The sequence below is a fragment of the Triturus cristatus genome, chromosome 5_2 (assembly GCF_964204655.1).
Source record: "Triturus cristatus chromosome 5_2, aTriCri1.1, whole genome shotgun sequence".
In the NCBI taxonomy this organism is placed as follows: Eukaryota; Metazoa; Chordata; class Amphibia; order Caudata; family Salamandridae; genus Triturus; species Triturus cristatus.
This window is the reverse complement of record NC_140588.1, coordinates 223085115-223108673: the sequence shown is the minus strand read 5'-3', so window position 1 is coordinate 223108673 and position 23559 is coordinate 223085115. Positions and strand designations below refer to the sequence as shown.

The 23559-nt window shown below is 44.0% G+C and overlaps 1 protein-coding gene across 12 annotated transcripts in view; it reads left to right on the top strand.

Moving 5' to 3' along the window:
* The window catches only part of PTPRM (protein tyrosine phosphatase receptor type M), a 1478792-nt gene that overhangs the window by 1279738 nt on the left and 175495 nt on the right, over window positions 1-23559 (top strand). For all 12 annotated transcript variants that reach the window (XM_085607017.1, XM_085607015.1, XM_085607014.1 and 9 more), the window contains one exon: window positions 16377-16464. In XM_085607017.1, the coding sequence (XP_085463143.1) occupies window positions 16377-16464 (88 nt within the window). The remainder of the gene's footprint in view (window positions 1-16376; window positions 16465-23559) is intronic.

Sequence of the window (23559 nt, the reverse complement as noted above, 5' to 3'; positions counted from 1 at the left end):
TTTTAAGGCTTTTTAGGTCTCGCCTGGCGAACGCAGCGCGAAGCGCTGTCGCCAGCGAGATCTATTGTTGCTGACTTGCCATGGAAGCGGGACAGGAGATGGGCACGCGCAGGCTCTTGGCGGATTTGAGTTGGTGTACGCGCTTACAGCCACACGGCGTGCACATCTCCTGTCCCCCTTCCCTCGCAAGTCAGCATGCAGTTTCACTTTCGTGAACATTCACTCGTTAAAAACGCAGCATTTGGGCATCCGCAGGGCTTTTGGCGCTTGCATGTAACGTGTACAGCTGGTGCTTGGTGCCGTGTTAATTAGGATCGAGGCAGTAGTTTCTTTGTGAACGCGCTCATAAAGACTCGGGCCCCTCTCAATTCCTGAACTATGGCTATGGCGCAGCGGTAAAAATACAAGAACCACACCAGAGAGGTACGATGGACCTGCGCCACCTGTACCTTGGTACCCACATGCTGCGGTAATTACCTAGCCCTCGAACTCCAGTGCTCGCGCCCCTTGCGCCATTTCAATGTGTACATATTAACAGGTTCGAGCCTTATGCGCGCTCCGTCATACTACATGCCGCGCTACATCCGCTAATAGCGAACGGGAGGGTTGGTGCTCAGGGCGCCCTATACTGCCTTCTTCATTCAAGCGTAAACAAGCGGGCCCATTCCTTTTTAGCGCTGGGAGCTAGGCGATTTGCCCAGAATCACCGGATGTTTGAGGGTCGGTGCCGAGACTCGAACTGGATTCCCCAGCTTCAAAGTCCCACGCTCTAGCCATTATGTTGTGTTGCTCTACACAACGCGTGTAGTGTGCCTTGCACCCCTAGGCCGTCGCGCTATCACCCCCCCTAGGGACAGGATAAAGGATCTGTGATCCCGGCTGTCAGGAAACCCGGTCTGGCTGAAGGGGGAAGCGAGGAGAGAACTCGCGGGCAGTCTTGCCCGAGTGTAATCCAAAGCGGGCCAGCCACCCCCATCGCTGGCTACCCTGGGGCAGTCCCCGGGCAGCTAAACATATCGGCATGAGCCCCCGGTCCTAGTGCCTGGTAGGCAAACCACTAATGCAAGCGCAATTCAAAGCAACAACGAATATTTCGCAGTCGCTGGGCCGGCATGTACTCCCGGGAAGACCCGCTGGTCATCTTGTACTCCGACTCGGCCTGCTCTCACCTGCTGAACTCCTGCAGCACCTGCTTCGCCGAGTTCTATGCCCCCTGCGCCAACAAACACACACGCACCAGCCGCCCTCAGCCAGTGCATGCGTATCCCTCAACGCGCGCATGGCGTGCTTTCGCTTTCCCTCCCTCCGGCGTTTCAGCCCACGCTCAGGTTCGCCCGCCCGTTGAGGCCCCCTCTCTTCCTCCCTCGCAGCTCTCTCCCCTCCTCTCCCTGCCTCCTCTTCGACCCCCTTTTGTCTTACTCCCTGCCCTTTGAGTCACCTTCCTCCCCCCTTTGACTACCTAGTGCCTCTTCCCAGCGCAGCCACGCACTGCTCGGTGACCCTCGGCAGAGAGCAGCCCTCGCACGGCCACGAGGATGGAGAACACACTGCTGCTCAAGATGCTCCTGCTGGCGATCCTTACCGGCCAGCTGAGGCTGCGCAGGAAGGTGGGTGCCCCCGGCAGACACCCTCCCCACCCCCTCCTGGCATGTGAGAGTGATCGGCCGGACACCCCCTGCTGGCATGTGTGAGTGTGAACGAGCCTGGCACACCCCTGCTGGCATGTGTGAGTGAGTGTGAACGAGCCTGGCACACCCCTGCTGGCATGTGTGAGTGAGTGAGTGTGAACGAGCCTGGCACCCCCCTGCTGGCATGTGTGAGTGAGTTGGAACGAGCCTGACACCCCCCCTGCTGGCATGTGTGAGTGAGTGTGGACAAGCCTGACACCCCCTGCTGGCATATGCACGTGATCGGCCTGACACCCCGTGCTGGCATGTGTGCGTGAGTGTGAAGGAGCCTGACCCCACCCTGCTGGCGATCCTTACCGGCCAGGTGGGTGCCCCCGGCCTGACAGCCTCTCCTCCCCCTGCTGGCATGTGTTTTGTGATGGTATTGTGTATCTTTATTTTCATTGTGGTCCGCTTTCAGTGCGGTCCGCCTTGGTCACGCTTGTTTTTTCATATTATCAGAGCTGGTTGTAAATTGCAATAACTGTTCTCTTGACTCTTCGTAAATGAGGTGCCATGGCGGCGGTACCTGCCCATTGATCGCCCGCCTTGCACCCTGGCATGGCAATTCGCAGCATGACCGGACTGAGAAATCATAAGGGGGTGTCCCGCCCAAACAGCCCATCTGAAGCTACGTACCTGCATTTACATTTAGTAAAAACATAATTTTCGGTCGATTTTACCATTGCCAGCACCTCTAAATGGGCCAAGTCCATAATGTAATCTTTTTGGCCGCCTTTGTGTGTGAATTCCCTTCTAGCTGAGTGTGCGGGTTTGTGTATTTCTTTAAAAGTGCATGGGCATGGATGTCTGTGCCACTCTATCTAAGTCAATCTGGGTGTGCGTGCGTAAGGCTTTTATGATTAAGATCGAAGAATCCGCCTCGGGCACCACACAACCCCTTCGTTAACGCCTTTCACAGCGCAGCAGTAAATGGAACAAAAATTTCTTGGAAACCTACACGCGTCCCCGGGCGATTCAGGCTGGGTCAGTACTGCCAGCATTCAGCTTTTTGTTTCGTATCTTTAATTGAATTTAATTACATTAATCAGCAGTTGAATTAAAAAGACATCCTGTGCATTTGAAGGCCGCAATCACTGGAGGAACGCCTGGCCCACCTTTCAACGCAACCACGGCACAAGTTTTCACGTTTTACAAATTATTTATGATTAATTATTTTGTTATTATGCATCAATACTGTATCCTGCCGTCGAGATGGAGAGAGTAACTGAAACATTTTGCGAATGTTCGACCTGGCACCCCGTCACCCTGAGGTTAAGCAATTGTTTGGCATTGGAGTCTGGAGCTTGTTGCTTTCTATTGAGAGTGATTTTTGTGTTCATCGTTATTTTTGTGTAGCTGTCTGTTGGCAATAGGCCTCGCATTACTAAAAATTAGAGCTATTGGTGTTACATTATTATTTGCAACGCCAAAAGCTCAAACTTTTACTAATGCGAGACCTATTGCATTGCAAATGCTTGTTTGCTTATGGCGTCGTCCTCCTATTTCCATAGTCGTTTCTTTTAGAGTCATTTATATACAGATGAAACATTTCATATTTCACTATACTAATTCACCACTAATCCATTATGGGTTCCGGAGTAGCGTGCTACTCACCTAAAAATAAATTCAACACCTCATCAGGGGTAGCAAGCGCTATATAAATGCAAACCTTTTGACCTCTTCTATCCCCTCGCTATCCTTCTCAATCCAAATAACTGACTAACATATCCACGGCTCAAATTGCTTTCATATTTGACTATACCAATTCACACTTATACTTTATGGGTTCCAGAGTAGCATGCTACTCGCCGAAAAAGCCCTTCATCACCCCATCAGGGGTAGCAAGCGCTATATAAATGCAAACCTTTTTCCCTCTTCTATCCCTCCACTATTCTTCTCGATCCAAATTTACTGACTAACACATTCACCACTCAAATCACTTTCATATTTCACTGTTTTGTTCCAAAATGTATTTGTTTAGTTTCTATCTCTGTTCAAAAACAGCTATACAATCTCTTCAACTATTGTAACATCTAACCATTAATACTTTATGGGTTCCAGAGTATCATGGTACTCTCTGAAAAAGCGGTTCAACACCCCATCAGGGGTAGCCAGCGCTATATAAATACAAACCTTTTCCCTCTGTTATCCCTGCACTATCCTTCTTAATCCAAATAACTGACTAACATATCCACCACTCAAATTACTTCCATATTTCACTATACTATTTCACCACTAATCCTTTATGGGTTCCAGAGTTGTGTGCTACTCGCTGAAAAAGCGTTTCAACGTCTCATATGGGGTAATAAGCGCTATATAAATACAATTACAATACAATAGAATACTAATTATCCACTAATCCTTTATGGGTTCGGAGTAGCGTGCTACTCGCCCAAAATGCGCTTTCATGCCTCGTCAGTGGTAGTAAGCGCTATATAAATGCAATTACAATACAATACAATACAAGAGGTTTTAAACCAGAAATAGTAATTCGGCGAAGCACGTTGCAGGCTTTGGAATAAATGCCTTACTATTGTGTGTAAACGGAGAGAGTGCACAAAATACATATGGCTCATAGAGGTCACCATATAACTAACAACATGCCGTATATATGTACACTGAATATAAATGCAAGGAAACTCGGCTCTCATAATGTACCAGTCTCGAAGGCCTACAACACATGGTCTTAGCACTCCCATTACTTCTCCTGCAGAGTTATTAACGAGACGCTTTTACCCATGTGGCAGGAGAAATGTTTCAGGAAGAAGGGGCATGTAGAACAGTTCACCAAATTTCTTTAGGAAATTTTAATTAAAATAATAATTTAGCATACACATTATTTAATAGAAACTTCACATCATCCGTCTTCCAGATTTATTAATATGCCTACAAGCTTTGCAGAGGTTTTAAAATCTTCTTTTCATAACAATCGGTCTCTGGGCGCCATATAAACAGCTACCCTGCATTTCATTTTAGGGTTGTTTTTCATTTTGCACGCACACTCTTTTCCAGAGACTGCTGTGGGTGGAAGTAGCCATCATTTAGCGTTATGAGGACAAATGGCGTTCATTTCCTTTACCGAGTCGTTCCTTTATCTTTTCATAAACCTACGACTGAAGTGCTTTTGCATTTTTTTTTATACTGTTTGTAATTAAAGCACTGTCTCTGCGGATTATGTATTGTCGCGAAGCTACGAGAGCAACTTACACAGAGGAAAAATTTATGTAATGTAACATTTGCCTAGAATGTATAAAAAGATTTTAAATTCCACCCACAGTAATGTTTAAAAAAAAAATGATTTAAGAAGGCATATATTATTGTTATCGACTATTCGCTCTCTTAAGGCCAAAAAGTATCAACTAATTTGATACCGCAAGTGGCCTGACCCTCAGTCGCCATCATGGAGCCGTCCTGACGTCACGAAACCACGTGAACCCCTAGTTTTGCCAGCGTCTTCATGATGCCCCAGAAAGACTGCCTCTCTGAGAGATGGACTACAGTCTACGTGAGCAGTAGGGGCCACCAACCAGAAGCTGGAGAAGGGGTAACCAGGACAGAGTATATTTAATTGCTGACGACACCTGCTCCGCACAGGCAGGCAGTCTGCTCACCGTCCACCAGAGCTTCATCTTACAGTGAGTGGCAAATGAATTATCCACCCCATATGATAATTTGCCATGCGAGCTTCTCTCCACCGTGCCATGAATCTAGAATGAAAATCATTGGTTACTCCACAAGAGATTTCAGCTCTACCAGAGGGCAAGAACCTTTTGTCATCTACACTCTAAATTCAGACGTGCTTTGTGTACCGCCCCTTGACAGCAGCTGCCAGTGAAAAGCAGACTAAGGGAAGCCATTCTCCATTGCTTCAATTGCCATCTTCTCAAGGCCCATATCTCTGTGAGGACCCTTTGGTGCCGCTGCCTTGAAAGCCACCAACTCCTTTCTGGCTCTTACTAGCAACAGTAGAGAATGTCTGAACTCCCAAGGAAGCCGTAGAAGACAGGTAGACTCTATATTTGTGCTGTCTCCACCCAAACTATGCACCAGTCATGCATCTCCAGTCTCCGGCAGCTAATGTCAGAGGGCATAGCATCTATACTCATAGATGGCATAGCATCTATAGTCTACATTATATTTCAGATACTCTTAAAACTTGTACGCGCATAAACCATGACCTTCGCCTTCTAGCAACCAGAGAGGAAGTCGCCCAGAAGAGACTATGTTGCAATTGCCCCCACACTCCAGAATCCTGACTCCCCATAGCTGCTGCTCCAGAAGGCAGCATGCTTCACGTTCGGTGGCTGCAAGCAGCCGTACAACAGCATCAGACAGCATCACTCCAGCCACTGCTAAACCACTAGTACACTCGTAATGATGTTTGTTGCCTCACCTGGCGACCTCCTGATTCTTCCTGACGAGAGTTATGCCAAAAGGATTTAAAAACTGCTGTGGTCCTCTACGGGGTCTTCTTCCATGAGAAGTCAGGCAAGCATCATGCTCCAACACTCGCCCCGGTTGCCACTGTCATTTGCAGAGGCAGCTCTGCCCCCAGCACCCTCTTCATTTGTAACTGCAGCAGCTGCAAGGGCAATGTAGAGCAGCAGATAAGCTACATTGTAGATTTTGTTTGCCGCTCACAGAATTTGAAGCAGTGCCTTTGCTCCCGATCCAGAAGACCCATCATCTGTGGAGGAAACACAGTACATTTCTATGTTCCTTGTTCCTGATCATCAAGGCAGCATTTGTGTGTGTTTCTGGAGATAGGCCACACAGTTACTTTCCAAACAAGCATTAAAAAATCAAGACAAAGTGTACTCAACTTACTCAGTAGCACCCTTTTTAGGTCTGGCTTGACAGCTACCACATACCTAGTGTTATAAAGTTTTTAAAATACATATAGAGTAGACTCTAGCCCCGCTCAGAGTTGTATTTCTTGCTCAACTCATGCTGTTGGTTGTGTGTTATTCTGCTGCCAGTTTAGCTCTTACATTGTAGTGTATAAGACACTGTTTAACATCTTAAATGTAGACAGAATTATCGCCTATGCTTTATCTGATCATGCTTATACAGAAAGCAATCATTTTATGTTTTACGTTTTATTGCCTAAGGTTTTAGTCATGCATAAAATGTTGCCTAATGCAGAACTGGTAAACAAGCATTGACAGAGCCAATAGGTGTAGCTTTAATATGCAAGCATAGATATGCTCCAATACTGCTTGCTGACTCTCACACAGTAAAGCCAGACCTGTTGGCCTTGCTAGTGCTTGTTTGCTGGGGGAACAAAACCTCACATTGTAGAAATCCTTGTTTTTTTCTACTTCAGTTCTCTCTTCTTTGAGGCCATTTCAGTTTTATTGTCCAGAGGCTTTCTTCTACATGCACATCCTCATACCATGAAGCACTTTATTTATCCTTGTATAAGAAACTAAAGTCCCCTTCTGTAAGAACAATATTAAATCATACAATTGCCTTATTCAAAAGAAAAGCAAATCCCTGATGCAATTCAAAACCAAATACATTTCTGAAAAAAGTGAGTAAAATATAAGAAGAGAAATGACACACTGTGCAATTGTAGACATTAATTTACTGCTAATCAGAAAGTGCTCGATCCTCAAACAGAGCTCGTAACTTGATAGAGTGAACTTGTAGTGAGAGTAGAAACATCACAATTGAACCATAACAATAAGTACAAAGGGACAGTGTCAAAGCAAGGCATAATGGGTCACAGGTTGACTAGATCGCATCTGTTGCTCCAGTAGTAAAATATGATGTCTTTTCAACCCTAGGTCATTAATGGCTTATCCGGACAATAGAAAATAGGGTGATCAGTAGTAGGGCCTTGAAAGGGGGTGACTTGTCATAATTTATCTGGAAAAGAACAATATGCAAGCTCCTCACTGAGTTCAATACGAAATATAGGAGGTCCTGTCATTGGACAAGGACAAAAGTGGGTAGAATTCCTCCTCAGCCACCGGGGTTACTCAGATCAACCACTGGGGGAAGGTTATTAGCTAGGAAAACAACAGCAGTGTACCATGTCTCCTAGTGTGGACTGCGTTAGTCTGCATCCCAAAGGAGGAGCTATCTGAGGTACCTGGTTAAAATATATATAGCAATTAAATGCACCTAGGTGCATTACTTCAAACATGAACTCTCTCCCCTTTGGACTGCTTAACCCTCGGCCAAGTGATTTAATTGTATTGCATAGGAATATCTAAATGTTTTTGAGGGCGCATAATACCTTGAGGAGATCCACCAGCTGGCAGCAAACCCACAGTTTTTCTTTCAGGGATCTGTCATCTCTGGATGAAGTATATTTTTTCATTCTGAGTAACTCCTTCTTACAGCCATCGTAGCCTTAACACGTCATAGCACTGTTTCTGACTCTGTGTTTTGGGAGCATATGGTCTGTAATCTTGAGAAGGGGCCATCTCTTGCAGCAAAGCAGCATATTTCTTTTCATTTTAGCTAAGATGTCTCAGGGATGGCATCCACCTGCATGCGATGGCAGGAACCACTTGGCAAAGGGTGTTGGAGTGGATGGTATTCAATTTTCTTTGCTTGTGACAAGCACTCTTTTCTGCTTGGTGCCGGACTACAAGTTCTGCTTTGGAACTGAACTGAAAGAGATGATGGCTGGACCATAATCCTGCTTATCAGTGATGAGTGCTAGGGGATCTAGAGATTAAGGTGGTCAGTGGTTTCCATTGTTGTTGTGTAGACCAATGGGATGACCCCACGCTTGTTGCAAATGACCAGACGAAAGTATTATAACCCCACAGTACCCTGTGATCACAGAACTTGCAGTGAAGTTGGCAGAAATCCCACCACGAGTGGAATGGCAATGGGACAGAGAATACGCACATTTCATCAAACCAGAAGGATAAAGGAAATCAAGAGTGCACAGTCTACACGTCAAGCTATGCACTTATGTGAACATATATCGTGGGGTGTTTACCTTGGGCATTAGTCTGTATTTTCTTCCTTTCGAAATGGAAGCATGAATTGCCGTACTGCAGCAGATTGAATGTGATTTAATAACTTGAGTACTGATTCCAAATGAAGACACATTTTTTGATTCTTTATTCAGTTTGGTTCATTGCTAATGTGATGCACAATTGCTTTTTAGTCTCTTGCCCCATTTTTAATGTTAGGTTTAGTAATGTTGGTCTCTCTTTCTTATATACATTAATGTCGTTGGGCTTTTAAATGGAGTAAACCTAGCTACAAAGCAATGGAACTCTGTATAGTAGGGGTTGTGTACTTCCATTCAAGGTATATTATGCAAACTCACACTCTACACCACCTTCCATGAATAGTTTCTGGCCTCTGCATTCTTTTCGCAAAATGCCAGAAATCACATTTATTCTTCATTGGACATGTGATTACATCTTCTGTTCATTTGTTTACATCTCAACCAAACTCTTCTGAAAACTAAATTTGCCTGTGTTACATTAGAAATGTGAATGCCTCAGTTATTCTACCTTCAGCCACTACATTTCAGATTCATAGGTACTTGAGCTCAGGGGTGCGAGGTAAAGGAGCCAGGTATTGGTGGTGCTTAGGGGCTAGAGCCTGCCCAAGGCTGCAGGTTAGGCCTGGTAGCAGTGCTTTGCATTCCTGGTGATGTTGGACGGTCTTGTAGGGCGCGTATGCCTTTCACGTTCTTATGTGGGGGTGCACTGCTTGAATCCTTCACAGCTCAGGAGGCTACTGGTGACCAATCTGGAATGGGGGGGGGGGCTCGTATATCATGTCCTATGTTTTTTACTCCATGGTATTCTGCTGCAGCCTTTATCTAAGATGTCATACCCCTCCTACTCTACCACATTATGTTTCATGATGATGCATAGTGAAATGGTGTATGATTCATGAAACCTTCTCCCACAAAGGCTAGTTCTTGGCGGATTAGTGGGTTCCACCGCTGCTGTCCCCACACAGATACACCCACCCAGTAGCACGATGTGTTAGTATAACTGCAAACCTGGGCGAATACAATATTGGGGGAGGGATGTTTGAAACTTATTCTGCTGACGTTTCTGTATATGGCATACTGTTTCTCCCCATTTTTATGATCTGCACTGTGATTACCAAGAATTGCTGTTCTCCATGTTTTATGGTCCGTAGAATGAAATGTGTGCTGTGCTTTTCCTGGCGACACAATGGCGTATGTCTGTATATGAAAATGCAATATATAGTTTGTGTTAAAAAAAAAGAAAATGTAGCCAGTTTATTGGAAACATTAACTTTGCACAGTACTAGTTACTAATAGTAAGTGACGTGATCTGTCATGCTTCCACAAACTTGAACAGGCTGGGAAAATGACTGGTAGTAGAGGAATGAGACATATGAAGGTATCCTGCCACAAAAACAGAACACTCACCTATACCAGTTTATTTGAGATGATGGCTCTGTATACATCAAGCTGTCTCCTTAGTTTCTAAATCTTCGTTTGTTCAATATTCAGAAGAAACTCATAGCTCACTGTGCACAAATCAATACTAAACTGATCCAATTTCCAAAATCTATAATTGGGTGTTTATTATTTTCTGATTTTGTAGACCTATTTTGCTTTTCCATTAGTAGTATCAAAAAAGTCATACAGAACAAGGTCTAGTCACCAAGTCGCCCATGCCAGGAGTGACACTATTTGCCAGTACTGGCTTTTTAGCTTTCAGAATTGTTTATTCTCAATTCTTGTACTGCTAAAAGAAAAATGTATTGTCCCATAGAGCAAAAGGCTGGTGGCTTTAAATGCAGTGTAGGGTGCAGGTGTCAAACCTGACATGGGCACACCTAGCATACATGAAAGTTTATCTAAAAAAAAAAGTGTAGAGCCCATATGCCATAAAAAATAAAATGGCCCTTATTATATACAAAGAGTCATATAGAAACAAGGCCATTTTTTAGTAGTGGCTGCTACAAATCGGGAGTGGTGGGGCGGAGGCTGTGGGACAGAACGAAAAAAAAATTAAAAATCACTTACCTGGGCTGGCCGGCCACAGCCTCTTCTTAGTCCTCTTCTTCCTGTCTCCACCGGCTGCAGGAAGGAGCAGAAAGCACTCAGGCCCTCAGGCTCCCCATAGCCAATCACAACGCTGCAAAGCAGCATTGTGATTGGCCTGAGAGCTGAACCATGGCGCTCAGACAGGGACTAGGAGGCTTTGCATGTTCCTCACTAGGCTATTAAAAGCAAGCCTGGTGGGGAAGATGCAAAGTGCCCAGGACTGCTTGGCCAGCCCGAGAGGCTCTGCCAAGCAAACATGCGTACTTAAGGAGTGCAAACCACTCCTCTCCCTGCTCTGGCCAGTCCCACCCCTCCCCGAGAGCCTCTCACTTCAATTGTAAAAATAAAATGATAATAAGGATACCTTATTATCAATTTTTTTTCTTATTGAAACCAGTCGTGCGACGCTCGGCGGAGGAGCCACCACTGCCATTTTTAGGGCTGGCCTAAAGCCACCTCTAGACGTTGTGCCATTCTCATGGTTTCCAAAATATTCATAATAAACATACGTGCGTGGATATACACATCATGAGACTTTTGGTCATTCTTATTTTGCTTCTGCCCACCATAGCATAGACAATAGGTCCGCCCACTTCAGCCATTGGTTGTCTCTACTGTGAACGATGGCTTTGTGTTCTTGCACTTGTGCTCAGCCAGCTATAAAAAGTAGCCCACTTCAGTGTAAGAGCCTATAAGGAAATCTCTAATTTAATTTTTGCTTTCATTTCGTGTTATATATTTATTTTTGTGATGGCTCATTTTGTGCTTACTTTTTTTGCAGAAAAGGGTAGACCCACTGGCTTTGCCAGTGCTTGTTGATTTAGTTTGTTGCCATGTGGTGTCGCAAACCAGCTGCCTACATTGCCCTTAATGTAGTACCAGCCGACGGGTGTATTTATGTGTACAACGATGTATTCATTTTCAGGCAGTCGCTAGCAGTGTCTAGCAAAGCTTGGCAGTTTTTTCAAGCAAGCTCATACATATAGAAAGCCATTCATAATCAAAGTGTAGGAAAACTATTTTTAAACAGTGTATTCAGTTATTAAATGTTTGTTCCAATATATGCAAAGTAATCCCATGTTTTTCCAATATGCAACCTTCCATGTATAGAATTTACCTTACTGAGGACACAGTTCAAATAAAACAAAATTGAGAAAAGTGGCAACAATCATATTCACTTCCCTTGCTGACATTTCACCCAGTGTGCCTGGTCGGGGGCATTTACTTGACTGACAGTATGAAATTAGACTTCGGGAAGTCAGGCTTTGTGTTTACTAAACTCATTTGCTGGCAAGTAAAGGACGACGTTGAATACATCGCATAATTATCCATATTTTATGATACCCAGCTGAGTCTTTTTTCATCAGATTGTCTTTTTTATGTGAAAGAAAAGTCGACTTCTTATGGAGGCTGATGTTCTTTTTTTCTATGAGAACCTGAAAAATGCACCGTAAAATATATTTTATGGAAAATCATAAACACAGTGGTCATATTTTTGTTTTGTGACAAATATAACAGATATTTTGTTCCTGTTTGGTTCAATTTGTTTACTAATTGCCAATATACTGCATTGTGCAAAACTCCAGAATTGTTTTTGTGTTAAAGCTGGACAGTTGATAAAATGCCTCTACTACTCAACCATTAATATTAGAATGATGGCTAACAGCCACAAATTGCACACAAAAAATAGTTGTACTTGGTTATTTCGAATACCTTAAGTAAGTATGGTCATTTGAATGAGAGATGTAGTGAGAAGTTTGTTTTAAATTGACAATGATCCCAATTTCTAGGAACTTTTTTATTTAATTTGAAAGATAAGTCCTGAAGAGAGTTGTCGTGACCGTATCGTTTTCTAATTGGCGCCCTTGGAAACTCTTTAAAAGGAATCATTTTCTTCATTGTTGCTGACAAAAAATGGGAAATAATACGTGGAGCGGACCGAGACTGACCCTCTCTTATGGGAGTAAAAGGGCTTGTGTGTACGCGAGCCATCTCAATCAGCCTTAGAAAGTCAGCATACGCGACCCTTGTAAGTGCCGCTGTATCCCATAATTGCCCGTGTTCTTGGGGTAACGTGCAATTACTTAAATGTGGGGGCCACACTTGAGTATCATTGCCACTGGCCGCATTTGAGGCTGGCACTTCCAGCGCATTAGCACAAGAAGTGTCTGCTTCCTAACAGTGACACCGCCCAGTGCTGGAAAGTAGGCGGATTGTGATGGACCCCGGGTCTGGCAGCTATTTCTGGGCCAGAGCAGGGATCCGACTAACCAAGGGAAATATGCATACATTTATCCAGATATTTTCCAACACCAGGACTCAATTCAGCAGCCCCCATGCATTCTATTGTGTGCAGCAACCTGCAGGCAGCGATGCGGCTTTCTTATTTTTGCCATCAGCCGGGTACAAACAAAGGCCTGATTTAAAGGGCCATCGTCCCTCCTTTTTTCAGGTATCATTTTGGCTGGGAATCATCTTGAGCCTAACACCTAGTAGCCAATGCAATGGAAGGAAACAAAGTCACACAGCTTATCACAAGTACTTGAGCGAAACTATGACATTAAGACAAGTTTTTGACTTTGTTCGAACCCCCTATGTAAGAGATGTGCATGCACTGTAAGAATGCAAGATTTATTTGTAGGTATGAGTAATTACAGTAATAACGATTTAAAAGGAACTTACTAATTTATTTTTTATTTAGATCTTTTATAGCACTACTCATCCCAGTGTAGGATGCCAGGGTGCTCTACATAAGACACAGAAACACAGCAAGTAATGTTACTTAAGACAATGAGGGTAATAAGGTGCAGGAATCACATGTTACGTGTGAACAGCTGGGAGAAACGCAAGTCAGGATAAAAATGTAACACAGTAATTGTAGTTGTCTGTTCTAATAAGATTTCATTAATTCCCAGAGGAGCCTTTCTTTACAATCTAAGAGAAAAAACAATAAGGATCTAAACCCATGACTTACAGTTTTCATGCAGCTTCTTGATTCTGATGAATAGATCATTGTAGTATTTTAGAAGGATTGCGACCTATGATCTGCATGTTACGCAATGTGCTTTGCAGCAGGCACATCAAAACTGTGATTGGGCATAACACAGAACTCTCCCAGAACAGCATTGACCATCAGAGTTATTATACCACTATTACAATATCCCTAGAATTGTTGGGCATACAAAGATCTCTGCAGCAGGTGCCTTAACCCTGTAAGATATTTTAAAATGCCGTCTCTTTGTAACCAATTGAATTAGCTAGATCATATTTGCTGTCACACACTGGAAATGCTTGGCGTGCAAAATAACAATAGATTCAACCCAGATCTGTGACTGTGGGTGAATGTTTGATTTGTTCAGCATTCTGTCCATTATATGTTCTTTTTTAACCCTGGGCGTAGTTTGCGTAGTAGCGCTACGCGTAGCTACGCGAAGTGCACTTCGCACTACGCGAGATACGCGTAGCGCTACACGAACTGCGTAGTGCGCTGTTCGTGATGATTGCACAGTGCAGGATGCTTGCCCGCACTGTGCAATCATTGAAAACGGCATCTTGCACAGTGCGAGCTGTCGTTTTCTGCCGCTCAAGTAGATTTTTACTCGAGTGGCACCTTTCTCAACGCGGACTGTTAGTTTCTCATCGCGAGCGGTCGCGAGCATACGCCACCACTCGCAATGAGAAACCTGACCTCCCCGTGTTGAGAATGTCGCCGGGAGGTTTATTTTCCACGCTCGCGGTCGCCAACTTGATGTTGCTGATCGCGAACGAGGAAAAAGTCTCACCGGGATGTCATTTTGCTCGCTCGCGGTCGCCAACTTGATGTTGAGGACCGCGAGCGAGCAAAAAATGCCAACTACGCTACGCGTTTTTGCACTGTGCTATGTGCAATTCGCGTAGCGCGAAGTAGCACAAACTACGCAAACTACGCGAGCGTAGCGTAGTTGGCCACCCAGGGTGATTCTTTTTGCATTTGTCACCCTAAGTGGGAATTGTATGCTTAGACGTGTGTCCCGTTCTCTCTACGCCACCAGATTCAAGCTAGCTTGGCTGATGAGGGGTGACACTCCGAAACCGGTCCCAGGATGCTTGTTGCTGGTGCCGGGAGGACCTGGCCTGGCAGTTCGGGCTGGACTATTCCCATGGGGAGCAGGGTGAAGATTGATCTACATATTGTTGGGTACGGGCTGAGGAACGGGTGCTAATCGCTGAAGATAAGATCACCAAGCGGCGTAAACCATACGCGGAGCCCTGGTGTGACATTGCCAAATTGTGGGACACTCGCCATGGAGTGGAGCGGGACTCAGAGGACAGGGGGACTGAAGCTTCAGAGTAGTTGTGTGAGGGGAAGCTGTCTCATGCGTGTGCCCTGCTTTCCCTGGACTGTGGAGGGGATTGGCCCCCTTCCCGGGGCACTCTTTTTGGGGCCCCTGCCCCCGTTGCCCCCCCCCCATCCGCCTATACTGTTGACAGTTGGCTCATTCTTTGCGGCTGAACCGCATAGTCTCCTGGCAGTTAGTTATTAGTTATTGTTTTTTTAGATAGTTTGGATAAGTTTCCTTTTTTGTTCATGTGCGAAAAGAATCTTTGTGTGTGAAGAAGTCCGGCTGCGGCTCGGGGTCGTTTCCTTCCTATTCAGAATATATGGCTTCTTTCATTTGGGAGTCCTGGAGAGGTCGCTTATAGCCTAGTATTTGATTTGGGCAATTAATAGTACCTTTAGGCTGGTAACTGCTTATGTGTGCATGGTACTGGACTTGCACCTCCCATGGGGTGGCAGACCTGAGCACGTGGATTCGACTTGCGGCACAGGAGAGATGTAAGTATTGATAAGGCATACGATCGATGAGTATAGATAAAGATTGCACGAGCATTGAAGAATGGGTCCTGTGCTAAATTAAAGGGCGACACCCTGTCCCTTGATAGGTGATTATGTCTTTACACTGTAATCTGTTATTATATTTATGAGTATGGTGGCAACTCTATTATGATGGGAATGCGTTTCTGTAATTGAAGTTTGTTAACATGTCTTTTCCAAATTTAATAAAATAAGATAAAAATATATATATATTCATTTACATATGGCTGGGTCTAAACTGGAATGGCGTGGCTTACAAAATAACAGTGGATTTAACCCAGAACTGTGACTGGGGGGTGAATGTTTGATTTGTTCAGCATTCCGTGCATCATCTGTTCTGTTTGCCAAATTGTTTGCAACAGATAAAAAAAAAAAGTATAAGTTGACTATCAGACTCTGTTTTTCATGTGCCGCCTCTTGTGACTCCACCCCCTTTTCTCTGCCACACCTTTATCCGCAATGTATGGGTTTCCGGAGTAACTGTTTTCCAGTTCGAGCACTGACACCACCCATTATGTACCACAATGGCGGATCACTCCAATTTATGTGGAAATGAAGTAGAAATCGAAACGAAAGACCTTTGCTTTCAGTTGCTCATGTCCGAGGGGTTGCTCATACAGTAGAACCGTCTTGGACATTTGTTGTCTGAGTTGGACAGTTCAAATGTATTGCAGCAAAATTGAACTAGAAATGTAATGTGTTTGATTTGGTCTCTTCAGCTCCATGTTGCTCCTGTTAAGAGCCATATGTATCTTACCTTCCATTATCTTAGATACTTCTCATTGTGCATGAATAGTTTGTGTCACATTCTTTCCTTTGAATCTTTTATTTTCTTTGCCAGAGTTTCTTTGAAGGACAGTCTGCCCCGTGGGACACGGCAAAGAAAGATGAAAACAGAATGAAGAACAGATATGGGAACATCATTGCATGTAAGTGTTGACACTGCGATGAAAGCGTTGTCTTTGCTTTGTGTTTTGCTGACAAATTGCATCCGGACTCTCTAGCATCGCAAATCACAGTGTTGCACAGTGACTGCTTTTGTAGTATGAAAGCCTCAGGCATACCCTAAATGGCACTGAGCAATCCTGGCTACACCCAGGGGGCTCGAGAGTGCTGTACTCAAGAACATTTAGCAAGAAGAATTAGCATAGCCAAGAGGGTCTCGCCTTGTCGATCTATTGGTTTTACCAATGCTTTTTGTCAGTCTAGAATCTGCAGAATAAGAGAGAGAGAAAAGGAGGCATGGTGCGCCACTCCTGGTGGTGGTTTCATTCTGTAAGTGCACACATGCGTGTGTGTGCATGCATTTTTGTTTGAATCTGTTTATTGTTTTTTCCATACATTAAGACAGTTTGCAGATAGCAAGGCGCATCACATCAAATTCATCTAATGACATGTGTGGATGTGTAACCACACACGGGCATTCTTAAGGCACACTGTGGGTGCCATGTTCTTTCTCTTTTTTTATTTACTAAGTTAATATTGCAGACTCCACTTTCATCGGTACATTAAAAAAAAAATATGAATTTGCACTAAAGCACTTTTCATATAGCTGAGCGTCCCTGCAGGAAATGGCAGCTGCCATGCGCAGAAATATTACAAGTACCACGAGGGGTAGGGATGCAACAGAGGAGCTGGTTGGAAGGGGGCAGGTGAGGAGGAAGCCATGGATAGGAACAGACATTTGAGGGGGCAGCACAATATGAGAGAGAGCAAGGAAGCCCATGCACTCTGACGGAATGCTTAATGAAAAAAGTAGTTCCTTAATATTAGTTGTGGAAGGATACAGGTCAGGCGGCCAAAAGAATAAGAAGGAGTATATGGTCCGGGGCAGGGTCAAACACATGGAGAGGAAGCAAACCAATAAATAAGAAGCAATCAAATGAGTGGCCATAAATCCAACCAATGTAAGCAATAGGCCTGCCCTAAGCGCACTATATGTTTTTGGTATTGTATTATATTGTATTGTAATTGCATTCATATAGCGCTTACTACCCCTGATGAGGCGTCAAAGCGCTTTTTTTGGCGAGTAACACGCTTCTCCGGCACCCATAGAGGATTAGTGTTGAATTAGTATAGTGAAACATGCAAGTAAATTTTAAGTGGTGGATAGGTTAGTCAGTTATTTGAATTTGGAAGGATAGCAGAAGGATAGAAGAGGAAAAAAGGTTTGTATTTATATAACGCTTGTTACCCCTGATGGGGTGTTGAAGCACGCTACTCCGGAAACTCATAAAAGATTAGTGGTGAATTTATATGATGAAATATGAAAGTAATTTGAGTGGTGGATAGGGCCTCTATTGGACGTAGAGATCAGGGTTTTCTAAATTGATTGGTTGCTTGGACTAGGGCTAAGGTTGGCTGTAAGGTCCTGGTCTCCTACTGGTTCCAGATTTTAGGGGTAGTGTTGTGATTGGATAGTGTTAGGGTTCCCATTGGCTGAAGGGGTCACCTGAAAACTAGGGCTATAAAAGGCCAGGGTTAGGGTTTCTCAGCCCAGGCGTCGAGGCTAAGGGACAAGGGCAGTTGCCTGTCTGAGTCTGTTCGAGACTGGTCGGGACCAGGGCCACAAATGCTGCCCGTGTTCCCATGCAGTAATACCCACCCACAATTTATTTTGACTATAGATAGGTACCTATCTTTGTGTATTGCTTTGTATAAACCTGTAGAATAATTATGTTGTTAAAAAAAAAAATATATATATATTTATATCAACTTTGGGACTAGGGTGGGACTAGGGCTAGGCCCTTAATTGGAAGTAGCTATTAGGACATCTGGTGTGATTGGTTGCTGGTCTAGGTGTGGGTCTAAGAGTAGGGTTAGGCTTTCTATTGGAAGTAGGGACTAGGGCTCCCTGTTTCATTGGTTGCTTGGACTTGGGTTGGGACTACTGGTAGGGCTACCAGTATAAACTCACCCATGAAGGTCACAATATACAGACTACATTTGTAATACCTTAGTCGAGACTTAAAGACTAATGCTCGGTCATTTTATGGTTTGGGCCATGTTGTTTACTGTTGAACCATCCATTTTACATGTTTGTTCACTGATGAATAAATATTGAAATAAAATACTTAAGAAAGCTCAGTGGGTCGTTTTGCCCTTGAGTGAGTAAGGTCTAGGTATTATCGACAAGAGCATAAATTGGAATTAATGTCACCATTTTTGTTGAATCTGAATATTGCCGATCATACAGTCTCATTGGCATAGCCGAACAAGAAAGATGAACCAGTACAAAGACAATATACACAACACAGTTGCAACAGTCTCGTCATTGTTCTTCATCGCCAAGTTGAACAAGATAAATTTGTCATTAATGGAAGGGCTGAATTTAAGTACTTGTTCATATAAATGGATAGCAGTGGTGACCTCCTGTCAGCATATCAGTTGTCAACCTATTATAGAAATGTACTAGTGTGGACCCAAACGTTAGTTTTGCCTTTTCTGAAAACACACATTCTTTTTGCTCCCAAATACCTTCTTTTTTCACTTATGTGTACTCAATTTCCCAACCAAAAGTGTTGCTTTGTTGAAATGAATTTTTGCCCCTAAATACCATTATTTGAATTTAGGGAAAAACAAGTTTAGTCCGCAAATTTCAGGTTATCATTTTTATGAAAGACTAAATTATGCTTCTGTCTTACATTTAAAGAATCTGCCACACTTGCTTTACAATCGCCTGCCCATAAAACGCCATGGTAATAAGTAAGTGTTAGTGATATCCATCTATTGCTACGGATGCGAATTCGCAGTCAGGGTTGGCCTTTATTTTATTCAGGCTACCAGTACGCCTGGCATGGCCACTACTATGCCAGATGTTGCCAAGATTCTCATAGTGTGACAGGCAGGGAATCCCTGGGAATCCCTGGCAGCAATCCCTGGCAACATTATGCCTGGCAGCATTATGCCAAGGATTGCTCAATAATTAGAAGATGCCTGTGTTGCACCATGAATGGCCTCTCAATGGCAGGTCCATAACTATGCAATGTGGATCACTACTATGTCTAGCATGGCCACAAATTTGTCATTAATGGAAGGGCTGAATTTAAGTACTTGTTCATATAAATGGATAGCAGTGGTGACCTCCTGTCAGCATATCAGTTGTCAACCTATTATAGAAATGTACCAGTGTGGTCCCAAACGTTCGTTTTGCCTTTTCTGAAAACAAACATTCTTTTTGCTCCCAAATACCTTCTTTTTTCACTTATGTGTACTCAATTTCCCAACCAAAAGTGTTTCTTTGTTGAAATGAATTTTTGCCCCTAAATACCATTATTTGAATTTAGGGAAAAACAAGTTTAGTCCGCAAATTTCAGGTTACCATTTTTATGAAAGACTAAATTATGCTTCTGTCTTACATTGAAATAATCTGCCACACTTGCTTTACAATCGCCTGCCCATGAAACGCCATGGGAATAAGTAAGCGTTAGTGATATCCATCTACTGCTATGGATGCGAATTCGCAGTCAGTGTTGGCCATTATTTTATTCAGGCTACCAGTACGCCTGGCATGGCCACTACTATGCCGGATGTTGCCAAGATTCTCATAGTGTGACAGGCAGGGAATCCCTGGGAATCCCTGGCATCAATCTCTGGCAACATTATGCCTGGCAGCATTATGCCAAGGACTGCTCAATAATTAGAAGATGCCTGTGTTGCACCATGAATGGCCTCTCAATGGCAGGTCCATAACTATGCAATGTGGATCACTACTGTGTCTAGCATGGCCACATGATCACAATAATATCAGGAATTTAACAATACACCAGTAGCATAATTATGTCATGGATGCCATCAATATGCTTTGAATGCCCACGATTATGCCTAAGTGTGACAGGTATTCCCAGACTTTGGTCTTGAATGAGCTATGCCACTGGAATCTTTCATACCTCGGTTATGGCACCTTAATAGACTGAAACCAATCTGGGGATGCTTGTTTTGTGCCCTTGCCTCAGAGTGGACTGGAAGTGTGGGCTAAACTGTTCCTATTGGAGCAGAACCTATTTCAATTTGCATACTGCTTGTCTCTGTCTAGAATGTCATAGTGGGCACAAAATGAAGGAGCGGAATGCAGCAGCAGTAATTACCATTGGCTGAGACTAATTTAGGTATTCCACCCTTCACCATTTTGTTTTTTATGGCCACCATTATACACATACTGCCTTCATTGTGCTAGAGGTCACTACCACTACGCCTTCAGTGACCACTGTTATGTTGAGTATGGCCACAATAATAACAAGGATACTCACGGTATACCAAGGCTTCCATTATGCCGGATAAAACTACTAGCGTCCCTGGGATGACTAACATTGAACAAGAAAAAGTCATCATAATGCCAAAATGGTGACATTAAGGAATGGCACTATTATACCCATGATGTGAGGCACCAGTTGTGACTCGTTTCCTGAAAGGAATTCAGTGCATGTTTTCTCCAAGCCCTTTATTATGCCCCAATGAGATCTTAATTTGGTTTTAACATTTTTGATGTGTTCGCCCTCCGAGCCCATGCATAGTTGCCCTCTACATCTCTTGACCATCAAAACAGTCATTACATTGGGCAGGAGGGTTAGCAAGCTTCAGGTGATCTCTGTGTACCCTCCATAGACCAACTTCTTTCCAGCGAGCTGGTTCTCCGCACCTGTGCCTCTTTCCTATCAGAGGTGGTGAGACGGTTCCACATTTGCTAGAACATCACGCTGCTGACCTTCTTTGCTCTGCCTCACCCTTCTCAATTGGAGGAGAAACGCCATTGCCTGGACCCAAAGAACACTGTGTGGATGATCAACTCTTTGTAGAGTTTCCAGGAGGAAAGAAACATAGGATTCACCAGAGCAAAGTAAGGGAAAGTCATGCAGAAATGAACCATCTTCAGATGGATTGTGCTCCGCATTAAGATCTGCTATGCATTGGCCAAGAGACAACCCCCTGAGGGCTTGAGGCCTCACTTTAGCAGAGCCATGGGTGCGACCACTGCATTAGCTCGCTGAGTCCGAGTCTAAGAACACTGTCAGACAGCTAATGGGCTTCTCTGCACACATTTACGAAACGCTTCTTCCTTGACCGTCAGTTCAGTTATGACGTGTACTTTGCGCGTTCATTCCTCCAGGACTTCGTGGTCTAACTGTTCACAGACCAGACTAACCTCCAGGGAGGTACTGCTTGGGTATCTACTCCAGGGGAAGGAACATGTGGCTAAAAGTCTCTATCAGTTGAACAAGTTACCTTTGGTAATGCCTTATCTGGTTTGGACATTCAATCTAGCTGCAGTTTCCTTACTGACCCTCCCATCCAACTCGCTTTTGCAAATGGGTTCTTTCTATCTAGAAGGTCACTCTAAGTCTCTAGTGTCTGCACACTGGTATATCAGCTTTCTAACGTAGCTTCATGATTATGCTGCAGAAATGTCATAAAAAGAAACTGATCTCAGTGCATTGAGGTGCCACCTATTTAGGGACCGTGCACGTCACTTCTGGCATGGATGTCCAGACGCTGAGCTGATCGACACCACCTACCCGCGGTCAGAGGTACTTTGCCAGATTTTCTGGATCCAGCCTGACTCCTAGGAAATATTCCAAAGTAACGCATTTACAGCTAGATAGTCTCTACCAGATAAGGCATTACTGAAGGAAAATAAATTGTCTTCTCAAACTTATTTGAAGCCTCCATTTTTCTACCCCATTGCTTGTTGTCAAAAGTGGAATGACATCCATCAAGGGACCTGTGCTGGATTCCCTTCTGCTGCTATGCACACTTTAAGCATGAGGTGTACAAAGCAGCCCTTGAATGTTAGTTCTTGCTAACAGGGCAATTGGAAGAGAGGAGCTGCATCACCAAACTTGTCCTGCTAAATACAAGTCTTTAGTGACTTCCAGTCTAGCCAGAACACAAGCAAAACAGAACAGGCCTGGGCAGTTTCTTTCCCTCTGAGCTACCAGCAACAGTCTTAGAGCACCATCCATCTTCAAAGCAGGAGCAAGGTGTCAAGTTTTCAAACAGCAAGGACAAAATTCCTCCTCATGAACTGATGGTGACTGAGATCTGTATGCCGTCAGGCATCACAGGGGCATTAACAGAATTAGCGGAGGTGCCTGAAATTATTACCTTCTGCCTTTCTACCCCTTGTGACGGTGATGAATGGTAAGTAGGAGGGCGTGGGCGCACACTGCCTCACACTCCAGCACTCAGTTTGCCCCGATGCATCATAATAAATGCAGTGCATGATAACACTTTCTTCGGTGTCAGGCTTTAGTTTTTTACCCATGTTGGTGCAGCCAGTGCTGTGTATCTCTAGAGACGTGGTTCAGGATAATTGTCCTTCTTCAGTAGAGAGCAACATTTTTTTGGGGGGTGCTGGAGATGCTGCCCAAAGTGTTCTCAGGTCTCAGTAAAACTCGTTGGGCGCAGTTGCATCACCCAGAGCTCGTCAGTTTGTTAGCTCAAGGGAGCCTTTTCAAATAGGAGGGGCGCACACTGCCTCACACTCCAGGACTCCGTTTGCCCCGTAGATAACCTGACCCATGGCTTCTTCCCTACCTGCCCTGGTCTCTCGAACTCCTCGCCTCAATTTCCTATGCTCCACGAATAACCACTCTGTTAAAATCAACTGTAAATTTGAGTACAATAAGCTAATGAAAGTAGATTTTTCTTAGGTGTCACTAATAGAGTGCTAAACCCATTTTCCATTATTTGGGCCTCTGAAATCATGGAGCAATGACTGGCCAAATTATGCTGCAGAGTGGAAAAACAGTGCAGGACGAAATGGCAAATCGTGCAGCGTAATACAGTATTATTTCATTATTTTGTCAATTTGAATCCTTTCTGGGGAAGGTTGCACCTCGTTAGTACCAGTTCAACGCATTAACACAGCAATCAGCAACTAAAAGGTCATTAGTTAATCTTTGAAAAGGTCTGCTATTGTGTAGAATCATATTTTTGCTTTTTTTGTAACTTTTTCTGTTTGAGCTAGAAACAGTTTGGGGGGTTAGAATTAGAAAATTAAGAAGCAGGTCGTGGGTTATGTGACA